Here is a 27185-nt window from a genome sequence, read left to right on the forward strand (position 1 = left end):
ACATTGTACCCAACATTCATGTTAAATGCATTATCTATACATTGTACCCAACATTCATGTTAAATGCATTATCTATACATTGTACCCAACATTCATGTTAAATGCATTATCTATACATTGTACCCAACATTCATGTTAAATGCATTATCTATACATTGTACCCAACATTCATGTTAAATGCATTATCTATACATTGTACCCAACATTCATGTTAAATGCATTATCTATACATTGTACCCAACATTCATGTTAAATGCATTATCTATACATTGTACCCAATACATTGTACCCAACATTCATTAAATGCATTATCTATACATTGTACCCAACATTCATGTTAAATGCATTATCTATACATTGTACCCAACATTCATGTTAAATGCATTATCTATACATTGTACCCAACATTCATGTTAAATGCATTATCTATACATTGTACCCAACATTCATGTTAAATGCATTATCTATACATTGTACCCAACATTCATGTTAAATGCATTATCCCTATTCATTGTACCAACATTCATGTTAAATGCATTATCTATACATTGTACCCAACATTCATGTTAAATGCATTATCTATAATTGTACCAACATTCATGTTAAATGCATATCTTTACATTGTACCCAACATTCATGTTAAATGCATTATCTATACATTGTACCCAACATTCATGTTAAATGCATTATCTATACATTGTACCCAACATTCATGTTAAATGCATTATCTATACATTGTACCCAACATTCATGTTAAATGCATTATCTATACATTGTACCCAACATTCATGTTAAATGCATTATCTATACATTGTACCCAACATTCATGTTAAATGCATTATCTATACATTGTACCCAACATTCATTTTAAATGCATTATCTATACATTGTACCCAACATTCATGTTAAATGCATTATCTATACATTGTACCCAACATTCATGTTAAATGCATTATCTATACATTGTACCCAACATTCATGTTAAATGCATTCTCTTTACATTATACCCAACATTCATGTTAAATGCATTATCTATACATTGTACCCAACATTCATGTTAAATGCATTATCTATACATTGTACCCAACATTCATGTTAAATGCATTATCTATACATTGTACCCAACATTCATGTTAAATGCATTATCTATACATTGTACCCAACATTCATGTTAAATGCATTATCTATACATTGTACCCAACATTCATGTTAAATGCATTATCTATACATTGTACCCAACATTCATGTTAAATGCATTATCTATACATTGTACCCAACATTCATGTTAAATGCATTATCTATACATTGTACCCAACATTCATGTTAAATGCATTATCTATACATTGTACCCAACATTCATGTTAAATGCATTATCTATACATTGTACCCAACATTCATGTTAAATGCATTATCTATACATTATACCCAACATTCATGTTAAATGCATTATCTATACATTGTACCCAACATTCATGTTAATACCAAATTCATTTAAATGCATTATCTATACATTGTACCCAACATTCATGTTAAATGCATTATCTATACATTGTACCCAACATTCATGTTAAATGCATTATCTATACATTGTACCCAACATTCATGTTAAATGCATTATCTATACATTGTACCCAACATTCATGTTAAATGCATTATCTATACATTGTACCCAACATTCATGTTAAATGCATTATCTATACATTGTACCCAACATTCATGTTAAATGCATTATCTATACATTGTACCCAACATTCATGTTAAATGCATTATCTATACATTGTACCCAACATTCATGTTAAATGCATTATCTATACATTGTACCCAACATTCATGTTAAATGCATTATCTATACATTGTACCCAACATTCATGTTAAATGCATTATCTATACATTGTACCCAACATTCATGTTAAATGCATTATCTATACATTGTACCCAACATTCATGTTAAATGCATTATCTATACATTGTACCCAACATTCATGTTAAATGCATTATCTATACATTGTACCCAACATTCATTGTTAAATGCATCTTATCTATACATTGTACCCAACATTCATGTTAAATGCATTATCTATACATTGTACCCAACATTCATGTTAAATGCATTATCTATACATTGTACCCAATATTCATGTTAAATGCATTATCTATACATTGTACCCAACATTCATGTTAAATGCATTATCTATCATTCATTGTACCCAACATTCATGTTAAATGCATTATCTATACATTGTACCCAACATTCATGTTAAATGCATTATCTATACATTGTACCCAACATTCATGTTAAATGCATTATCTATACATTGTACCCAACATTCATGTTAAATGCATTATCTATACATTGTACCCAACATTCATGTTAAATGCATTATCTATACATTGTACCCAACATTCATGTTAAATGCATTATCTATACATTGTACCCAACATTCATGTTAAATGCATTATCTATACATTGTACCCAACATTCATGTTAAATGCATTATCTATACATTGTACCCAACATTCATGTTAAATGCATTATCTATACATTGTACCCAACATTCATGTTAAATGCATTATCTATACATTGTACCCAACATTCATGTTAAATGCATTATCTATACATTGTACCCAACATTCATGTTAAATGCATTATCTATACATTGTACCCAACATTCATGTTAAATGCATTATCTATACATTGTACCCAACATTCATGTTAAATGCATTATCTATACATTGTACCCAACATTCATGTTAAATGCATTATCTATACATTGTACCCAACATTCATGTTTAAATGCATTATCTATACATTGTACCCAACATTCATGTTAAATGCATTATCTATACATTGTACCCAACATTCATGTTAAATGCATTATCTATACATTGTACCCAACATTCATGTTAAATGCATTATCTATACATTGTACCCAACATTCATGTTAAATGCATTATCTATACATTGTACCCAACATTCATGTTAAATGCATTATCTATACATTGTACCCAACATTCATGTTAAATGCATTATCTATACATTGTACCCAACATTCATGTTAAATGCATTATCTATACATTGTACCCAACATTCATGTTAAATGCATTATCTATACATTGTACCCAACATTCATGTTAAATGCATTATCTATACATTGTACCCAACATTCATGTTAAATGCATTATCTATACATTGTACCCAACATTCATGTTAAATGCATTATCTATACATTGTACCCAACATTCATGTTAAATGCATTATCTATACATTGTACCCAACATTCATGTTAAATGCATTATCTATACATTGTACCCAACATTCATGTTAAATGCATTATCTATACATTGTACCCAACATTCATGTTAAATGCATATATCTATACATTGTACCCAACATTCAGTTAAATGCATTATCTATACATTGTACCCAACATTCATGTTAAATGCATTATCTATACATTGTACCCAATATTCATGTTAAATGCATTATTATCTATACATTGTACCCAACATTCAGTTAAATGCATTATCTATACATTGTACCCAACATTCATGTTAAATGCATTATCTATACATTGTACCCAACATTCATGTTAAATGCATTATCTATACATTGTACCCAACATTCATGTTAAATGCATTATCTATACATTGTACCCAAATTCATGTTAAATGCATTATTACATTGTACCCAACATTCATGTTAAATGCATTATCTATACATTATATCCAACATTCATGTTAAATGCATTATCTATACATTGTACCCAACATTCATGTTAAATGCATTATCTATACATTGTACCCAACATTCATGTTAAATGCATTATCTATACATTGTACCCAACATTCATGTTAAATGCATTATCTATACATTGTATCCAATATTCATGTTAAATGCATTATATGTACATTGTACCCAACATTCATTTTGAATGAATCATCCATAAAATGTACCCAATATTTATGTTGAATGCAGTTATTAACATAACCCATACATTACACTTTTGTGTCATTCCCACTTCACCCAAAGTAACTCATTTGTGTTCACACTGTTGATGAGTGTTTTTTGTTCTGACAGGGATGTTGCCAGTTCGTTGGATGTCCCCAGAAAGTCTGTGGGATGGGATGTTTACTTCCAAGTCTGATATTTGGAGTTTTGGGATTTTAGTGTTTGAGATTGTAACCTTTGGAAGTTTTCCTTACCAAGGTTTATCCAACAATCAAGTGCTGGAGTTTGTAAAGAAAGGAAACCGGCTTATTCTTCCAGGGAACTGCCCAGAAGATTTGTAAGTTTTTTTTTACAGTAATATGATCTATTTGAGATTTGTAAGTTTTTTTTACAATAATATGATCTATTTGAGATTTGTAAGTTTTTTTTACAATAATGTGATCTATTTGAGATTTGTAAGTTTTTTTTACAATAATGTGATCTTTTTGAGATTTGTAAGTTTTTTTTACAATAATATGATCTATTTGAGATTTGTAAGTTTTTTACAATAATATGATCTATTTGAGGGTATTTTCTTTTGTGGCTTGCAGCTTTTATATCATGGATAAAAATATTCCTGGAGTGATCAATGTTCCACAAAAACAAGTGAAATGTTAAAATAGCAAAAAATCTCTTGTTATACAGTACCTTAACATAACAGTAACAAATTAAAGTACTGAAAGTACTAAATGACTCGGTCTCGATGATTGTAGGAATAAATGTCTATTTTTATTTGGACAATAAGAAATAAATTTTGCTAGTGTTCCTTCCAGTTTAGACTTTTCAGGATTCCTTGGACACCAAGGTGTTAAATAAGAAACACATCTTTTGGGAGCCCATTCTAATATTTCCTATGATGTTATATGCCAAATGATTTTATAGCATCTTTAACCTTTTCCTTGTTAATTTGATGTCAATTAAAATATCCATTCTGAATTGCTATTCTCATCAAGTTCCTGGGAACACAGTATCAGTCAACATGTATTGTTTTGCAGCAGAGACAGACAAGAGGTATATTTTTCTATGCCAAGTTGTCTTAAATGTAGAATATGTCAGTCCTCTAGAAGACTTATCAATACAGTCATACCATTTCTGAATAAATTTGTCAATTGGTCTACTTTTAACAAGTTTTTGTAATTATTCTTTTGTAAAACAGCAAGTTGATTGATGTATCCAAACATGATTTAAACTAGCTATGGATAAAATATCTTAAACATCTTACAGCCATTTAAAAAACGTCTGGTCAATTTTCATGTAAAGTATATATTAATTTATAAATATTATTTGATAATTTATTTGATGTTATGTAGTTATGCCAAAAAGTAATCATTCTACATTTTATTTCAATATCAATTGGTTATCTTGTAAGCTCGCCATAGACCATGAATTGTTTTATACACTTTCCTAACTTGAGGAAATTACAATTGAATTTTTCTACAATATTTGTATTTTCAAATCCCAATACTTCTGATGAGTATAATAAAACTGGCATTACAAGTGACTAAAATATTTTCAGTTAAAAATCAACAGGAAGAGATACATTCCTTAGTTTCTTAAAGATAGCAAACACGGATTTAATTGTTTGTTCAGCAGTTTTTTCCTTTTCTTTAAAAACGCTACCATTAATGTTAAAAATATACCTAGATATGTATACCCTTCTTATCAAAATAATTCTATATCCCATAACGTAAACTGGTGTTGTTGGACCAATTTACGTTTTGAGAATATTGCAACTTTTATCTTTCTGATATTAGGTTATAATTTCCATGTAATGCAATGTTGTTCAAATCCGTTTAACATTTGTTGCAGAACAGTGTCATCGGCATATAAAATGATAAAAAGTTTGGGATACATTTCAATATTATCTATAAATAATTTGTCAATAGTTGTCAGACAATGAACATTCTTTTTCCACCAGAGCAAGGTATATTGAAAATAGGAAAGGAGATATAAATAAGGTACCATACTGTGCATGTATATGTTCAAGGTAAATGAACAATGTAAGCTGATCTTAAGAAAAGGTAAAATCACCACTTTCAGAGTGATCAGAGAAGATTGATAGTCAAGGAGGGAAAACATAAGACAACCTGTGTTATGCAAATTAATATTTAATTTATTTTGAATAAATTGTGCCGAAGATGATGATTAGTGTATTATTAACGATAATCTAAATATGTTTTCTAAAAATATTAACAAATATGTCATATAGTGTTATAAATTTAATGTTTTATTTATTCTTTTTAATTTCAAGCATGTACATGTCATAGAAAATAAACAAATACCAAGTATATGCTTAAATCATATTAAAGTAAAATTCACAAATCACAACACTTATGTGTATTGTATATATGGAATGAAGATGTCATGATGATGGTTATTATTTGGATCAAAAATGTTTACAACATTAAATGTATTATATATATGGAATTTGAACATGATGATAGTAATCACTTTCAGATCAAAAACTATTACAGTATTAATTAAGCTACCACAGTTGAACATTATTTCTTTCATTTTGTTCACACAATTTTTCTCCTGGACTGGTTCCAATTGACATGATACTTGCATACTAGACATTCTGTAAAACATAAGGAAACAATAACTGTATTAACATAGCTATTACTGAAAAGGCTAGTATCATATAATTAAACATTTTTAGCTCACATGGACCGAAGGACCAAGGTGAGCCTATGCCATACCATGGCGTCCGGTGTCCGTCGTCCGTCCATCCGTCAACAATAGACTTCTTCTCCATAACCGCTGGTCGGATTTCAACAAAATTTGACTGGTACCATCCTTATGGGCTACTAACTGAAAATTGTACAAATAATTGGGCTGACCCCCAGGGGCCTGAGGGGCGGGGCCAAAAGGGGTCAATTTGGCTATTTCCATATAAACGACTTCTTCTCTGAAACAAAGCATGGAATAGCATCCATAATGCAATGGTAGCGTCTTTATAGGGTGGGGATTCAAAATTGTACAAATGATGGGGCTGACCCCCCGGGGGCCTGAGGGGCGGGGTCAAAAGGTTTCAATTTGGCTTTTCCATATAAATGACTTCTTCTCTGAAACTAAGCATGGGATAGCACTCATAATGCAATGGTAGCATCATTATAGGGTGGGGATTCAAAATTGTACAAATGATGGGGCTGACCCCCTAGTGGCCTGAGGGGCGAGGTCAAAATGGGTTAATTTGGCTATTTCCATATAAATGACTTCTTATCTGCAACTAAGCATGGGATATATATATAAAGCACCCATAATGCAATGGTAGCATCCTTATAGGGTGAGGATTAAAAATTGTGCAAATGATAGGGCTGAGCAAATGATAGGGCTGACCCCCTGGGGGTCTGAGGGGTGGGGTCAAAAGTGGTCAATATGACTATTTCCGTATAAACGACTTCTTCTCTGTTACTTAACATGGGATTACGCTAATAGTGCAATGGTAGCATCCTTATAAGGTGGGGATTCAAAATTGTGCAAATGATGGGGCAGATCCCCCGGGGGGCCTGAGGGGTGGGGTCAAAAGGGGTCAATTTGGTTATTTCCATATAAACAACTTTTCTCTGCAACTAAACATGGCATTACGCTCATAATACAATGGTAGCACCCTTATAAGGTGGGGATTCAAAATTGTACAAATGATAGAACTTACCCTCCGGGGGCTGAGGGGCGGGGTCAAAAGGGATTAAGGAGGTGTTGCATATAGGGTGAAAATCTGCCCACGATATTTTTATTTTTTTTTATTTTTTAATTTAAATTAGTTAATTGCATTAATACACATATGTCTATAACACTTAAAACCCGATTGGACCATTATTAGGACTACAGCGCCCCCTACATTAACACTGGTAAATTTAAAGCCTATTGGGCCTTTTACCTGGCATAAGTCATAGTAAAAACACTTAAATCTCGTTTTTCTTATGATTAAAAATACCACTTAAAATTGCCTTTTTAACGACGTATCACACTTTGCTGTATCCAATATCATTTTATCACAAATGAAACGTTAATATCAAATTTGACATAAAATACGACTTTTGAAGTTTTCAATTTTTCGTTTAAGCAATAGAATAAGTAAGGCGCTGCTCGAGTACCCTAAATGTTTGATGTTTAAAATTATATTCAGGTTATCATCGTTTCACCATAAACAGCTCAAGTTGATGAATCACTGGATATGCCACGTTTTTTTAGGTTTATTTCGTCTACCCCCTATTTTTCCATAATATCAAAGTACTAAGAGTACACTGTCACATATTACCGACTTTTCTGTAAGAGTAGAATGTGATGATGAGTTGCGTATTTCAACCAAGCCTTGAAATTATTATCATAAAATCATGTTTATAATATTTTTCAGAGTATCTGTTTTGAAACAGTGGGATATAGAATACTGACAGTTATGATTTAACATATACACAATGCCATGTTGCATTCCAGAAACTGTATAAGCATTAAGGTAATAAATATGACAGTATGTGTCCTTTGCCCACTGTTAAAGGGAACTATCAATGTTGCCATCGTCTAAGTTAGGGTGTTAGAATTGTACATGCTATACCCATTTCATGATCGTAAAAGGCGACTAAATTTGGTACCTTTTTTGCTAGCGTCAATCAGACATCAGACGAGGCGTTATGGCTCATTTTACCTTAAGTATCGCGAAATAATACAACCAAAATGTTTACCAGGTACTGATTACAAGTTATTTCTCATCCAACATCCTTCATGAAAGTGCATGGTTTCTAGATTATCTAATGAAAGTTCTAGAAACGCTCTAAAAAGTTCTAGAACAGTTCCATTTCTAGAATTGTTCTAGAACATTACTATAGAACAAATTCTAGAACAATTCTAGAACAGTACAAGAGCATCGTTCTAGAAAACGTTGTAGGACGATTGTAGAATTCCTTTAGATTAATTCTAGAACAGTTCTAGAACTGTCCTAGAACTCCTCCAGTTTCCAATTCAAGAATTGTTCAAAAAATTATTCTAGAACATTGTTCTAGAACGATTATAGAATACTGTTACAGAACAGTTCTAGAGCATCGTTCTAGAAAAGTCTCATTTAATGTTGTAGAAAGATTCTATAATTCCTTTAGAATAATTCTAGAACAGTTCTAGAACTCGTTCCAGAACCTTTCCAGAACCGTTCTGGAGCAGTTCTAGAAATCCCTGCAGGGATATAAGCAACACATTCCCACCCAGTCACACTATACTGACAACAGACGAACCAGTCGCCCTACTCCCTTAATGCTGAGCGCTAAGCAGGGTGTAACGTGTGTTTCTGCCAGGTGACAGAACCCAGAACCTACCTCACAGGGGCGAGCTATCAATTTAAGGCCAAACGTGAGGCGGTGTATAGGAAGACGTTAGGAAGTATAAATCATTTAAGTTAGGAAGAAGAGATGCTATGATACGATCCTAAATTTAGTCGCCTTTTACGATCATGCACTAGGGGCAGTAGGTACAATTTCCACGCCCTACCTGCAGGACCGCGTTTTCATCGTTAGTTCATTTTAATGTCATAAGGTCATCTAACCCGAAGGGTCAGGATGACCTATAGTCACCATGCTTTGTCCATTGTCGTGCACTGTACGCATTTCGTCGTTCGTATAAACTTTTCATTGAAACAAATTCTTCTCAATATCCGAAAGGCCCAAGAAACTGATGTTAGGCATTTAGAATGCTGGAATGACGGACCACCAAGTTTGTGGAAATGAATTACCTTGACCTTCATTCAAGGTCACAGAATTCAAAAAGGCTAAATCTTAAAATTTAAACGATTTCTTGTGAAGAACTTAGATACCTAGATACCTGATATAAGGCCTGTAGTATGCTGGCATGAAAGACTACCAAGTTCATTTATGGTTACAAGGGTCAAATAGGCTAAAACCTTTAAACGACTTGTTGTGAATAACTAAGAGGCACATATGAATCTGATATTGGGACTGTAGAGTGATGGCTTAAACGACTACCGAGTTTGTTCAAATAAATGACCTTGGACTATCTTCATGGTCGCATGAGTCAAATAGACTAAAATCTTTAAACGACTTCTTGTGAATAATTAAGAGGACTAGAGACCTGGTATTGTACATGTAGCATGTTGGGATGAAGGGCAAATGTTCCTAAATCAACTTGCCCGATAGGCCAGGGTGACCTAAAGTGATCGTACTTCGTGCGCTGTCGTTCATAAAATTTTCATTCAAACAACTTCTTCTCAATAATTGAAAGGCATTAAAACTTGATGTTAGATCTAACGTATTCTCAAATAAAGGGTTACAAAGATGTTTGTCAAATGAATGACCTTGACGTTAATTGAAGGTCACAGGGTTCAAATTGGAAAACATAAACGACTTCTTGACAAAAACTAAGACGCCTTGCAGTATGCTGGAATAAAGGGCTTCAGACAGGTCAAATGTATAAAAAAAGCTTTTTCAATATGTGAAAGGCCTTAAGAACTCAGATAGTGGGTCTGTAAAATTCCGCATGATTTGTTTACTTGACCTACTTTCATGGTAACCTTTTTTAACTATATCAGACACCAAGAACGTCAATTGAAGAGTTCCTAGCGTGCAATATATTATTTGGTGCCCCAAAAAAGTTGAACAATTTCAGTCCACTGGATTCTTTTTTCATTACTGTATAGTTTGACTATGTTTTATTGTGTGAATACTAGTCAGACATGGGCTGTTTGACTTACGAAATAAATCCTAGTTATCCATGACATGTAATAGACATCAAAACAACAGTATATCCTTTTGAGAAATATCTAAGGTCAACATATAAGTTACATCGAAATACATTTCGCTAAACGGAACATTTGCTTAGTAATAAGTAAATAAACCCATGAAGACAGAAATAGGAAATACTTCTGACGATTGGTGTAGGAAATATAAGTCATATTGACCTTATTTTGCTTGATGATACAACATATTGTATAGTTCCATATATGACCCTAAAATTAACATTTTGTGATATATAGGCAAAACAAGTTTTTATTTAGATGTAGGTCAAATATCAATATACATGTCAGTTTGACCGAACTTTGGTACACCAACTTACATGGGATACGTTTTATTCAACTATGTCGTCGCTAAAGCGGCTTTTGATACATGATAAAGCCGAGAGAAGAACAGCTTTCGTTTAACATTTTTAACTCTCAGTATTCTCAGTACTTTGATATTGGGTAAGAAATAAAGGGGGTAGACGTACAAAAGTGCCAAAAAGTCGGCATATCCAGTGATTCATCGGCACAATATTTTCATGAGTCAAGAAATGATATATGAAGATATTTTTGATTGCTAAAATTTTAGGGTACTCGGGGTTTGTCATTGTTATCTAAGGAATTAATTAAAAACTAATGAAATGAAATTGCTCTATTTTCATGAAAAATTAAGAGCAAAACTGGAAATTGCAAGAAAACCCCAACAGATCTGTTGAAGTATTGTATATCGTTAAAAAGATAATACGAAATGCTATGTTATTACACCAAAATAATTTATCTTTGGGTTTTATATGCCTAAATATGATACATTAAAGGCGCACAAGTAGGAATCGGACGTAAAACTTACAAAAGGTGGCGCTGTAGTCGCATGATTAATCTATTCATGGAATAAGTACTGTTCCGATACGTATTATGTGCCGATTGATGTATTCGCACCAAAAAAACAAAAATCGATCGTGGGCGGCCATGCAACACCTCCTTTGGCTATTTCCATTTAAACGACTTCTTCTCTGCAACTAAGCATTGGAGAGCACTCATAATGCAATGGTAGCATCCTTATAGGGTGGGGATTCAAAATGGTACAAATGATGGGACTTATCCCCCCGGGGGCTGAGGGGCGGGGTCGAAAGGGAGCAATTTTTGCTGTTATCATATAAACGACTTCTCTGCAACTCAGCATGGAAGAGCACTCATAATGCAATAGTTGCATCCTTATAGGTTTGGGATTTAAAATTGTACTTAGTATAGGGCTGACTCCCTGGGGCCTTGACGCGGGGCCAAAAAGGTCAATTAGGCTACTATTTTGATATAAATTACATCCTCTCTGAACCTTTGTATTGGATAGCATATTTGTATGGTATCTATAGCATCATTATATGGTTGTGTTTCAAAATTAAACAAATTTTGGAGTCAATTTTACTAATTTTTCTAATTGTAAGAGTCTTTGTGATAATTACAAAAAAAAACAAAAACAAAACCAGGTGAGCGATACAGGCCCTCTGAGCCTCTTGTTTTTTTATAAATATCAATACCAGTTTAGAGTAAATAATTGCTGAAATTTATTTCTTGTTGTTCTTTAGTCCTCCTGTTCTTAGTTTTGTTCTTCATAAATTGATTGTATTATAGCAGTAATGTATCTGATAATGTGCACAAAGAAGTATAAGTATACGCAGCGTGTGCATGGGCACGGTGATAAGTTATTCAAAAACTGGCGGATGCTGAATATGAAAGGCGTAAAGTCTATTTTGCCGAATAAAAAGTTCAAAGAACATATATTGTTCATACCTAAAGATATAATCGCACTAAAAACAGTGATCATGTAGGCTTTTGTGTGATTGCATTTGTAAGACTGTGTCAGGTGGAAGAGATTAGTTTCGCTCGAGTTATAACACAATGCAAGTGAGAGTCGGGAGTATGTTTATGTAAGTTTTAATTGCTAATCTCTGATGATTGTTGATAAAATATAACTCGGAAAAAATGCTAAACATTAAACAGTTTTCTCCACGTTTGTTATAGATTGAAACAGCTTTTTAAGTGCCGTTCTACGGTAGAATTATGAAAAAGAAATCGGCATTTTCATCGATCTACAAATGTAGTAGTCCGAAAAAATCTCACTTCGAGTTATACGAACATTTTTTGTATGATTTTTGTCATTCGGTCCAAATATTTACTTCGTTAATTACGCAGTTTACTGAATATGCTATATATATTATAAGAACGTCAAGCTCCTGTAGGCCTACGTGTGATGAAAGAGGCTAAAATGTATTTAAAGCATGGTTTATGTATATATAAAACTATCGATAATTATGGATGTGGTAAATATTCATACCTTATTAACTGCTGTAAGTTGGAAGATTACGCCACCATATGGACATTTAGAAATTGTTCATCGTCTGTCACGCGCTATTTGATCAGTAGATAAAGTCTATCCTAAATTTTGTTAGAGTTGTCTTTCTTCCATTGTGGATTTACACGTACATGTGGCATAACGCAGCCGTGATAAACATATCTCCATTTCGTCCTGAAATTTATTTGCTTCCGAACTAATATGATTCAAAGAACAAAAATCATTATTGTAACAATTTTGATGTTTGAGGTGAAATATTGATTTCATTTTTTCCGTTGCGAGATAATTGTCACTAGTAGGGACTAAACGCGTGGGGCGAAACAAAGCATTTTCGGGACGAAACGTCTTCATGCATTGTAAACAACATTTTCGAATGAAAAGTCTAGATACATTTTAAAAAATTGAAGTGAAAATTTTCCAACCTAAGATCATTTGGATAATGTATATGGTAAGGATATGAAAGCAGTAATTTACTAATACTATTTCAACATTACAGATACGCTTATTTCAGTAACTTTCATATTCAAAATTTGCGATTTAAAATTCCCGGTAAAATCAAAGTTGTTGAATACACTGCCGTTAGGAGCGCTAGTATCTGCAAGCAAGTTCTTAGCCAATCATATTGAGGAAATTGACTGAAAGAGAATTTTGCAACCACGATCACAATGGCGAGGTAATTACCTCGCCAAAAATCAGTATGGTAGTGTCCTGTAAAGATACATCACTGGCATTGGTGTCCTGTTAGGATACATCACTGGCACTGGTGTCCTGTTAGGATACATCACTGACATTGGTGTCCTGTTAGGATACATCACTGGTAATGGTGTCCTGTAAGGATACATCACTGGTACTGGTGTCCTGTTAGGATACATCACTGGTACTGGTGTCCTGTTAGGATACATTAATGGTACTGGTGTCCTGATAGGATACATCACTGGTACTGGTGTCCTGTTAGGATACATCACTGACACTGGTGTCCCGTTAGGATACATCACTGGTACTGGTGTCCTGTTTAGATACATCACTGGCACTGGTGTCCTCTAAGGATACATCACTAGCACTGGTGTCCTGTTAGGATACATCACTGGTACTGGTGTCCTGTTTGGATACATCACTGGCACTGGTGTCCTCTAAGGATACATCACTAGCACTGATGTCCTGTAAGGATACATCACTGGTACTGGTGTCCTGTTAGGATACATCACTGGTACTGGTGTCCTGTTAGGATACATTACTGGTACTGGTGTCCTGTTAGGATACATCACTGGTACTGGTGTCCTGTTAGGATACATCACTGGTACTGGTGTCCTGTTAGGATACATCACTGGTATGGTGTCCTGTTGTGATACATCACTAGTATTGGTGTCCTGTTAGGATACATCACTGGTACTGGTGTCCTGTTAGGATACATCACTGGTACTGGTGTCCTGTTAGGATACATCACTGGTACTGGTGTCCTGTTAGGATACATCACTGGTACTGGTGTCCTGTTAGGATACATCACTGGTACTGGTGTCCTGTTAGGATATATCAGTATACTAGTGTCCTGTAAGGATACATCACTGACATTGGTGTCCTGTTAGGATACATCACTGGTACTGGTGTCCTGTTAGGATACATCACTGACACTGGTGTCCCGTTAGGATACATCACTGGTACTGGTGTCCTGTTAGGATACATCACTGGTACTGGTGTCCTGTTAGAATACTTCACTGGTACTGGTACCCTGTTAGGATATATTAATGATACTGGTGTCCCCATAGGATATATTAGTGATACTGGTGTCCCGTTAGGATATATTAGTGATACTGGTGTCCCGTTAGGATATATTAGTGATACTGGTGTCCCGTTAGGATATATTAGTGATACTGGTGTCCCGTTAGGATATATTAGTGATACTGGTGTCCCGTTAGGATATATTAGTGATACTGGTGTCCCGTTAGGATATATTAGTGATACTGGTGTCCCGTTAGGATATATTAGTGATACTGGTGTCCCGTTAGGATATATTAGTGGTACTGGTGTCCCGTTAGGATATATTAGTGATACTGGTGTCCCGTTAGGATATATTAGTGATACTGGTGTCCCGTTAGGATATATTAGTGATACTGGTGTCCCGTTAGGATGTATTAGTGATACTGGTGTCCCGTTAGGATATATTAGTGATACTGGTGTCCCGTAAGGATATATTAGTGATACTGGTGTCCCGTTAGGATATATTAGTGATACTGGTGTCCCGTTAGGATACATGACTGATACTGGTGTCCGTTAGGATACATCACTGGTACTGGTGTCCTGTTAGGATACATCACTGGTACTGGTGTCCTGTTAGGATACATGACTGATACTGGTGTCCTGTTAGGATACATCACTGGTACTGGTGTCCTGTTAGGATATATTAATGATACTGGTGTCCTGTTAGGATACATCACTGGTACTGGTGTCCTGTTAGAATACATCACTGGTACTGGTACCCTGTTAGGATATATTAATGATACTGGTGTCCTGTTAGGATATATTAATGATACTGGTGTCCTGTTAGGATATATTAGTGATACTGGTGTCCCGTTGGGATATATTAGTGATACTGGTGTCCCGTTAGGATATATTAGTGGTACTGGTGTCCTGTTAGGATATATTAATGATACTGGTGTCCCGTTAGGATATATTAGTGATACTGGTGTCCCGTTAGGATATATTAGTGATACTGGTGTCCCGTTAGGATATATTAGTGATACTGGTGTCCCGTTAGGATATATTAGTGATACTGGTGTCCCGTTAGGATATATTAGTGATACTGGTGTCCCGTTAGGATATATTAGTGATACTGGTGTCCCGTTAGGATATATTAGTGATACTGGTGTCCCGTTAGGATATATTAATGATACTGGTGTCCCGTTAGGATATATTAGTGATACTGGTGTCCCGTTAGGATATATTAGTGATACTGGTGTCCCGTTAGGATATATTAGTGATACTGGTGTCCCGTTAGGATATATTAGTGATACTGGTGTCCCGTTAGGATATATTAGTGATACTGGTGTCCTGTTAGGATACATGACTGATACTGGTGTCCTGTTAGGATACATCACTGGTACTGGTGTCCCGTTAGAAAACATCACTGGTACTGGTACCCTGTTAGGATATATTAATGATACTGGTGTCCCGTTAGGATATATTAGTGATACTGGTGTCCCGTTAGGATATATTAGTGATACTGGTGTCCCGTTAGGATATATTAGTGATACTGGTGTCCCGTTAGGATATATTAGTGATACTGGTGTCCCGTTAGGATACATGACTGATACTGGTGTCCGTTAGGATACATCACTGGTACTGGTGTCCTGTTAGGATACATCACTGGTACTGGTGTCCTGTTAGGATACATGACTGATACTGGTGTCCTGTTAGGATACATCACTGGTACTGGTGTCCTGTTAGGATATATTAATGATACTGGTGTCCTGTTAGGATACATCACTGGTACTGGTGTCCTGTTAGAATACATCACTGGTACTGGTACCCTGTTAGGATATATTAATGATACTGGTGTCCTGTTAGGATATATTAATGATACTGGTACCCTGTTAGGATATATTAATGATACTGGTGTCCTGTTAGGATATATTAATGATACTGGTGTCCTGTTAGGATATATTAGTGATACTGGTGTCCCGTTAGGATATATTAGTGATACTGGTGTCCCGTTGGGATATATTAGTGATACTGGTGTCCCGTTAGGATATATTAGTGATACTGGTGTCCCGTTAGGATATATTAGTGGTACTGGTGTCCTGTTAGGATATATTAGTGATACTGGTGTCCCGTTAGGATATATTAGTGATACTGGTGTCCCGTTAGGATATATTAGTGATACTGGTGTCCCGTTAGGATATATTAGTGATACTGGTGTCCCGTTAGGATATATTAGTGATACTGGTGTCCCGTTAGGATATATTAGTGATACTGGTGTCCTGTTAGGATATATTAGTGATACTGGTGTCCTGTTAGGATATATTAGTGATACTGGTGTCCCGTTAGGATATATTAGTGATACTGGTGTCCCGTTAGGATATATTAGTGATACTGGTGTCCCGTTAGGATATATTAGTGATACTGGTGTCCCGTTAGGATATATTAGTGATACTGGTGTCCCGTTAGGATATATTAGTGATACTGGTGTCCTGTTAGGATATATTAGTGATACTGGTGTCCCGTTAGGATATATTAGTGATACTGGTGTCCCGTTAGGATATATTAGTGATACTGGTGTCCCGTTAGGATATATTAATGATACTGGTGTCCCGTTAGGATATATTAGTGATACTGGTGTCCCGTTAGGATATATTAGTGATACTGGTGTCCCGTTAGGATATATTAGTGATACTGGTGTCCCGTTAGGATATATTAGTGATACTGGTGTCCCGTTAGGATATATTAGTGATACTGGTGTCCCGTTAGGATATATTAGTGATACTGGTGTCCCGTTAGGATATATTAATGATACTGGTGTCCCGTTAGGATATATATTAATGATACTGGTGTCCCGTTAGGATATATTAGTGATACTGGTGTCCCGTTAGGATATATTAGTGATACTGGTGTCCCGTTAGGATATATTAGTGATACTGGTGTCCCGTTAGGATATATTAGTGATACTGGTGTCCCGTTAGGATATATTAGTGATACTGGTGTCCCGTTAGGATATATTAGTGATACTGGTGTCCCGTTAGGATATATTAGTGATACTGGTGTCCCGTTAGGATATATTAGTGATACTGGTGTCCCGTTAGGATATATTAGTGATACTGGTGTCCCGTTAGGATACATGACTGATACTGGTGTCCGTTAGGATACATCACTGGTACTGGTGTCCTGTTAGGATACATCACTGGTACTGGTGTCCTGTTAGGATACATCACTGGTACTGGTGTCCTGTTAGAATACATCACTGGTACTGGTACCCTGTTAGGATATATTAGTGATACTGGTGTCCCGTTAGGATATATTAGTGATACTGGTGTCCCGTTAGGATATATTAGTGATACTGGTGTCCCGTTAGGATACATGACTGATATTGGTGTCCGTTAGGATACATCACTGGTACTGGTGTCCTGTTAGGATACATTACTGTTACTGGTGTCCTGTTAGGATACATTACTGTTATTGGTGTCCTGTTAGGATACATCAATGTTCACCATGCTTTGTTATTGGATAATATTTATTTATGAAACTAACTGATTGTATTCTTTCTGTGCTTATTAACCTTGTAATCTGATTTCTATACATTTTACTTTGTTTACAGGTGTGACTTTATCCATTCTTGTTTGTCCTACGAAGCTAGTGATCGCCCAGACATTGAGGATATATTTGACAAATTGATCAAAGATCCAATGTTTATTCAGCCATGTCTAGACGCTCCCACTACCAGCATTGTGATAGAGGACATGGAGTCCGTAGAACTTGTGAACGCGTCCTGTCAAAATACAATCACAAAATCCCATTCGGTGCTGCCTACCCTGCTCAACAGGTTATCTCAGACATCACAAGATGTCAAACGTCTTAGTGCTGGTAGCCAGGGTAACAAACTCTCTACACCCACAAAAATCTCAATCAAAACTTTTGTGCCTTCTATATTTACACGCTCTCGTAGCAATAGTCTTGATTTGGTGACACAGTCGCCTTGTAAAAAGGACCTGTACAATCAATTTGAAGAAATCCAAGACCGTGAAAGTCCCGACGATTCCGAAGCTGCTGTAAAATCCAATCAGAACTCACACGAAATCCATGGAGACAGTGGTTATAATCATTATCCTCTATTAAGTCCAGGTGAACGTGGTGACACTACCAGTGATTATTTCAGTGATAAAGATCAACTAACAGTTCTTGAAATGTGTGAAACAGTAACTTCTGTTTGAGCTTACTAGATGTTTTTACTTAGAACACATACCATAGCATCATCAATAAATGTTGAAGAACAAATACCATATTATCGTAACTAAATGATGAAGGATAAATACCATATTATTATAACTAAAAGTTGAAGGACAAATATCAAAGTATCGTAACTAAATGTTGAAGGACAAATATCATAGTATCTTTACTGAATGTTGAAGGACGTATGCCCATAGTATCTTTACTGAATGTTGAAGGGCGTATGCCCATAGTATCTTTACTGAATGTTGAAGGACGTATGCCCATACTATCTTTACTAAATGTTGAAGGGCGTATGCCCATAGTATCTTTACTAAATGTTGAAGGGCGTATGACCATAGTATCTTTACTAAATGTTGAAGGGCGTATGACCATAGTATATTTTCTAAATGTTGAAGGACGTATGACCATAGTTTCTCCCACCATTCACTGATTTGTCACCGGTTTTAGCCGTGGGAGATTTCTCTGTCAACCCCTAGGGTATGACAGATTGCGCGCGCTAACCTTTTGAACCCGAAGACAATTACGTGACGTCATGACTTCATGCAACGTGACCGTGGCGTGCATTGTCGATGACGTCATCAATATTGAAGTGCAGACGATGGAACCATGTTCATGTTGCGGTGAAAATGCTTCTGTTTAGGCTATTATCGTCTCTTTTTCTTTTGTATGTGAGAGAAAAAGACTCATTCCCTACCTATGAGGGCGTGACAACAAAATCACAACCCTCAGGGGAATTCCTGAATGTCCATCCCTTGGCAAGCCTCGAGTTGGACGTTCATGAATTACCCCTCGGTGTTGTGATTTTGTTGTCACACCCTCTAGGTAGGGAAAGATTCTATTAATATTTACTTAATGTTGAAGGGCGTATGACCATAGTATCGTAATTAATGTTGAAGGGCGTTGACAGAGAAATCTCCCACGGCTAAAAACGGTGACAAATCAGTGAACGGTGGGAGAACATAGTATATTTACTAAATGTTGAAGGGTAGTTCTGCCTCAGTGATGATTTGAAATTCATATGTTGAGCTTGGAGGAAACACTTGGCTTCAATCTTAACTCTTGATCTGAAAGTTGTAATGATATTGAAAGGTTGATATTGTAAATCCCATCCTGATAATTTATGTGGCTAGCCTGATTAACACATTTCCTATCCCGATGAATTAAATAGCCATTTACAAACACCAATCTTCATTTCTGGAAGGGACTCTAATTTAATTTCATTGAACTTTCAGCTGCATGGTAATATGTTTTATTTCTCGCCTGAATCCCATTGATTTTAACAAGTACAGTCAATTTCTTTATAAACAAATGTGATATTCTCTGTGACACATATTATTAGAAGAGAAACAGTTTCAGTGTAGCATTTCATAATTGTCCATTTGTATTGCCCAAAAATATATGAACGCTCGGGGAAGAAAGCATTAAGAAACATTTAATATTGATGTATATTTTACACCTTTTTATGTTTGTGCATTCCAAATCGATTGCATCATATACTCTACGTTTTAGAATAAACTGTTTTATTGCTGTTCTATATGTAATTTATGTTTGAGGTTATATGTATTTGTATAAAAATATAAAATAAAATAAAATTATGTATGTTCAAAATGTTAGTTATTCCAATTTTTGGAAGAATCTATGAGCAAATTATTGAAAGTGAATGTAAGAAATTGCCGGCTCAGCATTTTCTAGTCATTATGAGCTTATATCCTATATCATAATGGTCTTTGGTGATCAGGTGGTGTGTTGTGGTCACTCTGACCCCTGTTTTTGACGTACATAATTTTTATATAAATTCAAACTGAAAAATTACGAAGAGACGAATATACATCATATATATGCATTTATTATTTACACACAAAAACAAACAAAACTCAATTACTCTAATTTAATAAAGTCTATCTCTTTCTCCTGACGATGTGGGATAAAGGGAGCTAATTGTGACCTGTTAGTATTCCTCAATAGTGGCGGACTGTCAACTAGCTGTAGTTGGAACAGTACTAGGCCTGAGTTATAGAGGAAGAGGAAAATCAACTGGACATCTGAGAAGGATTGCTGAATTCCTCATCGAGGGGTAACTTGCTGAGCCACCAGGTCCGGATGAGGAATAGATACAGCAGTAGAATTAATTATGAATGATTACAACCATTTCATCCCAATGTATGCAGACTATTCCTCGTTTCGGTGTAGCTTGATGAGATACAAGTCCGTAAAAAGGAATAGAGGTAATATGATCTAATAAAGATGTAGCAAATAGAAAGTATGTAAACACTTAAACCCCATTCTTTGCAGCTTGCTGAGCTACACAAGTTATATATTCCGAATGAGGTGTAAGTTGCAGCTCAAAGAAAATGTATATATACATAGAATAAAAGAGGATATGACCTAAACTTAGCCTTGTCTTAACCTCTGATAATTTTGGGGATGAAATAAACTGGATATCTTATCATTTGTTCAAGACACATAACACGAATGCCACATACCGTATTCGACCTAATAATTGCCCATATCCCTATAAGCGTCCCTCCCATTTTTGAGGCCTCAATTTCATTTTCCCATGTATAAATAAAGACCAAGACAACAAAAAACTGTATAGGTTTGCAATAATTTCGTCTTATTAAGCACCTTTTCACTTTTTCAATTTTTTAAACGCCCTGAGCGCTTATTGGGTCGAATACGGTATTTACAATTTCACCGTACTGTGAGATATGTTGTTTTTGACTCATTACTGATTGGAGTTGACAATTAAATAAATGAAACATCAAGCGAATCATTAATTCATAGAAATAAGCAATTCTTGTAATGGCCGACGCGAAAACTTGTCCTGTTGTTTCGGTTGCCCTTAGGTGCTACAAAAACTACTTGAGGGAGAATTTTAGGGAGAACGTTAAAATATTCTTAAAGGTAGGTTTCGCCCAACCAAATAAATATTTTTTTTGTGAAATGCGATAAACGTAAGAAAAGATGGAAAAACATATTAAAATACCTCAATTTAATTTCTTTATGCGTTTGAGATTGAACAAATGTGTCTTGAATACAAAATTGAAGGAAATCCTTGATTTTATTACGGTGTCCGTCAGACAAAATAGTATGCAAATGAAGCTACGATGGATTGTGTTGTCGAAGTTTCGCGCATGCGCATTGTCACGCACTAAAAGTAAACAAAATGACTGAACGAAAGTGTGAGATAAAGAAAAATATATCTGAATCGGCAACAAAGTGGAGGAAATTATAATGGATTCGGTAGCGTCCTAGGATATCTATAGGGAATTAAATTCAGAGATGGCATGTAGCAATAGATGAAACAGTAGCCACATCTCAAGTGGAACTTGCCCGAATCTGTTGGGACTCGTGTAACGGCATTGCACGTGGTGAGTTAAATTTCAACACATATGCCAGCGCACAAACAGCCGCAGACTAACTACATGTATATTTAGTGTACAAAGCTAGCGAGCGCATGTAAGTCACATGAAGTGTTTTAGATTATATGATATGTATAAACAGTCCATCGCACTTCGATTTGTTGTTGTCGTTTTTTTAACTAAACATGCCGTAACAAGACTGTCACTTCTATCTGACATTGCACGCTTCCGTTTGTTGATGTGGCCTCGTTTTGGAAAAAAATACGTCATGTTCTATGTAAAGCTTGACTTCACTCTATTTTTAGAGGAGTATTTTCCTGACCAAGCTAGGCAACTGACCACCCATATTGTTCGCTGTATGCATTGAAAATGATCTGAAGATTATATCTATACACAGGATAAATTTCAATTTCGTAGTCTTTATATTTCATTGGGCGAAACCTACCTTTAAAATTGATCAATATGAAAATATATTATAGGATAAGATAAGGTTTTTTCTGGTTCAGGACTATATTATGTCCTCTATACCAGACTCGTATATATACATATTACAGAAGTAAAATGCATTTATAATATATAACACTTTATACAAAATTATGGTTTTCGATGATATTGTTGCTTTGTAATTGAAAAAAAAGTTCAAGATTAATAATATTTTCCCAATGATTATCTAACTTATTCTTAAATGAGTTTACACTAATTGCTGCTACTACATGTTCTGGCAGTTCATTCCAAATGGTAACAGTTCTGATGGAGAAATAGTTTTTTCGGAGTAAAGTTGTTGACCGTTTAGGTAATATTGTTTCCGTATGTCCTCTACCACTATGACGATCTGACGCGTCTTTCCAAAGTAATATGGCATTAAAGCATTGCTTATCACATAAATAAGACTCGTTATTTTATATAGTTCAATCCTATTTCCTCTGATTCTCCTGAAGGCCAGTGTTAGTAGGTTTAGTTCTTCAATCTTTCTTGGTAGGTCATGTTTTACATTTCTGGGAGACACCTAGTTGCTTTTCTTTGGACACGTTCTATTTTTTTCAATTTGTTTTTTATGGAGGCGTGTGTAATACACGCCTGCCATTATGGAATCACTCATGGTTTTCAATTATCACCAGAACACTATACCTTGGTAATCCTATCGACAGTTTCCGGAACTACGGGAGATAACTTTACACTGTGTATTGCAACGTACGTTATGTATATCACATGTTTCAGTCACATTCATGTTTCAGTCACATTATAATTTCCCACTTCAGATTTCAGACTTATTTTCAATGTTACAATAAGGTATTAATTATTCTCACCGAAAGTGTGTTTCAATATCGGTACTTATACTAGTGAGTACGCTGCATCTGTTAGCCTTACTAACCACAGGGACCTGGCACGACTTTTTAAAACTAACAGTATACATATATATATATTATAGTATCAAGGGTATGAACTCGGCGGTCGAGAAAAACGGACCTATTTTTTTAAAACCGTGATTATTTTAATAAATGGGTTCTACACAACATTGACGGATATCTTACCTTAGAGAGAAATAATTTATCTTTCCATTGAGTGCTTGATGAACAAAATTGGCCAAGTATTGACGAAGTTATGGCTTGATGAATCGGGAAATTTACGAAAAAATTTCTAGGTAGACATTTCCCTGTCCGGTCGAAATGTCGTCTCGGCTCTAATGGGTACCTCAAAAACCAAGCCAAAATCACAAAATTTACACTTGTGGTGGTAAACAGTATCCATAACCGTGTTCATCCACAATCTCCTTTGTAGGTGTCATCACCCGTACTTAGTGGAAACTCTATTTAAACATCGTGTAGCTCACTTACTTGAACAGTGACCGCCATGTTCATTTGTTTTTCGGAACGCTTCTCGAGTTTACCGACAAGCACAACATAACATAATTTGCATAATGTAGTCACTTTATGTAAAGTCGAGAAGCGTTCCGAGAGAAAAATGAACATGGCGGTGACGGTTAAAGTAAGTGAGCTACACGATGTTTAAATGGAGTTTCCACAAAGTACGGGTGATGACACCTACAAAGGAGATTGTGGATGAACACGGTTATGGATACTGTTTACCACAACAAGCGTAAATTTTGTGATTTTGGCTTGGTTTTTGAGGTACCCATTAGAGCCGAGACGACATTTCGACCGGACAGGGAAATGTCTACCTAGCATATTTTTCGTAAATTTCCCGATTCATCAAGCCATAACTTCGTCAATACTTGGCCAATTTTGTTCATCAAGCACTCAATGGAAAGATAAATTATTTCTCTTTAAGGTAAGATATCTGTCAATGTTGTATAGAACCCATTTATTAAAATAATCAGGGTTTTTAAAAAATAGGTCCGTTTTTCTCGACCGCCGAGTTCATACCCTTGATACTATAATATATATATGTATACTATTGGTTAAAATTTTTTGTGCCAGGTCCCTGTGTTACTAACCTACGGCAGACTAACTTACAAACCGCGAATCTAACAGTAATTGCATATAAACTTGTTTGTAAGTAAAAATAATTCAACTGACAATAAATGCCTTTTCAATTACGGGTATTTAATCGAATATTGCTTGGCCTATCCACTAATATTTTATAAAAATGAACTAGAATTCCCCCAAACAGTCAAACATGTCAACAAGAACAGTCCGTACAAAGGGAGACAACTGTTACAAACTCTGCCGACGCACTACAATGCAGAGTGTTACTATATAAAACTCAGAATAAATTAACCGAGAAAATCTGTTACCGGGGACGCCATCATGGCTTCTGCTGTTGATATTACGGCATATATTTGTAATTATAAGTACGATGTCATGATATTTAAATATCACAGGCCTAAAAAGATATAATATGACAATGATTTAGACGATGTTTTATTCAATTTGACCGAACGAAAATCTCACGTGCTTGAAGAACGGCGAGGTCCCGTACTATCGCCATTACCTGACGCCGTGTTGGTCCTGGAATGGCTGGCGAGTTTACAGCCGTGAGTGTTGATAATTTTGTTAAAAACTTGTTGTCAAAACTTCAATAAACCTTTAATATACTTCATTTAAAGTTGATAAGATTATTTTCGTGCATTTTTCAACGGCAAATAATGTACTAACATCCTACAATAAACACACTACTCGGAACGATAGAAATTGAAAGAAGCGGTGAACGGACGGTGAATCGGCACGTACAAAGCAGAAATAACTGTTTTACAGAGCAAGCATATTGATGTAGCCACGATACAGATATTAATTAGTTTGTTTACGATATTCAGGTAATTTGTGCATATATTGTTTTTTTAAGTTATAAAAAATCGGCAATATTTTGAGTATTTCCGACAGAGAATATCGTCCATTTTCTGACATGTAAACGTCCTCATGTCGAATAATGTTTGGAAATGATAGCATCACTGTGTAGTTTAATTCATTCTGAAGCAACATTATTAACAAAACATTTCTCAAAAATAAACATAAAAGTAAATAAAGCCAACTTTAAAAAAGTATTATCAATCCAGACTGAAAACTTCACAAAGTGCCATTGAGATGGTTATACACTTGACAGATGTAATGTTCGTGTTGAACATTGTATAATTTCCTCATGGTTGCATGTGGTAAAGGGTTATCTGCAGATGTGTTCACTCGATAGTTGATGTAGATACATGGTATGCTTGAATGTTATATGATAAGTTAAAACTTTTATCTGTCTAAAAGAGTCACATGATCTATAAAACTGTGAAGACAATATCTTGTTTATTTGCAGATGTTGTATATTCTATACAAATGGGTATTCCGTTAAGATATTAACTAGTATTTTCATTGCAACAAAATGTAATATTCCAATCCAGTTTTAACTTCTGTAAATTGAAATCAGGGGTATCAATGTTTATACCTAATATCCTGAGTTGGGTTAGATGTTTTAATGGAATATCCCTAGAGAAAATCGTTGGACATTGATTTCAACTTCACCTTACACTGTTGTTAAAGGATTTGTGCAGCCGAATTTGTTTTTTAGCTCACCTGGCCCGAAGGGCCGGTGAGCTTATGTCATGGCGCGGCGTCCGTCGTCCGTCGTCCGTCCGTCCGTCGTCCGTCCGTCCGTCAACATTTCCTTTAAATCGCTACTAGTCATAGAGTTCTGCATGGATTTTAACCAAATTTGGCCACAAACATCCTTGGGGGAGGGAAAACAGAACTTGTATAAATTTTGGCTCTGGTCCCCCAGGGGCAGGAGGGGCGGGGCCCAATAGGGGTAATAGAGGTAACTCCTTTAAATCGCTACTTGTCCTAGAGTTCTGAATGGATTGTAACCAAAATTAGCCACAAACATCCTTGGGGGAAGGGGAACAGAACTTGTATAAATTTTGGCTCTGGTCCCCAGGGGGCAGGAGGGGCGGGGCCCAATAGGGGAAATAGAGGTAAATCCTTTAAATCGCTACTAGTCATAGAGTTCTGAATGGAATGTAACCAAATTTGGCCACAAAAATCCTTTGGGGAAGGGGAACAGAACTTGTATAAATTTTGGCTCTGGTCCCCCGGGGGCAGGAGGGGCGGGGCCCAATAGGGGAAATAGAGGTAAATCCTTTAAATCGCTACTAGTCATAGAGTTCTGAATGGAATGTAACCAAATTTGGCCACAAACATCCTTGGGGGAGGGGGAACAGACCTTGTATAAATTTTGGCTCTGACCCCCTGGGGGCAGGAGGGGCGGGGCCCAATAGGGGAAATAGAGGTAAATCCTTTAAATCTCTACTTGTCCTAGAGCTCTACATGAATTGTAACCAAATTTGGCCACAAACATCCTTGGGGGAAGGGGAACAGAACTTGTATAAATATT

General features: G+C 35.5%; 2 protein-coding genes across 2 annotated transcripts in view; both read left to right on the top strand.

The window, feature by feature from the left end:
* LOC138316389 (insulin-like growth factor 1 receptor) overlaps positions 1-20598 on the top strand; it is an 81605-nt gene extending 61007 nt beyond the window's left edge. Inside the window, exons 2-3 of the mRNA XM_069258089.1 lie at positions 4079-4286; positions 18359-20598. Coding sequence (XP_069114190.1) covers positions 4079-4286; positions 18359-18971 — 821 coding nt within the window. The 3' untranslated portion in view covers positions 18972-20598. The remainder of the gene's footprint in view (positions 1-4078; positions 4287-18358) is intronic.
* LOC138316393 (RING finger protein 151-like) overlaps positions 1-27185 on the top strand; it is a 269758-nt gene that overhangs the window by 80604 nt on the left and 161969 nt on the right. The gene's annotated exons all lie outside the window — the stretch shown is intronic.

The sequence above is a fragment of the Argopecten irradians genome, chromosome 2 (assembly GCF_041381155.1).
Source record: "Argopecten irradians isolate NY chromosome 2, Ai_NY, whole genome shotgun sequence".
NCBI lineage: Eukaryota > Metazoa > Mollusca > Bivalvia > Pectinida > Pectinidae > Argopecten > Argopecten irradians.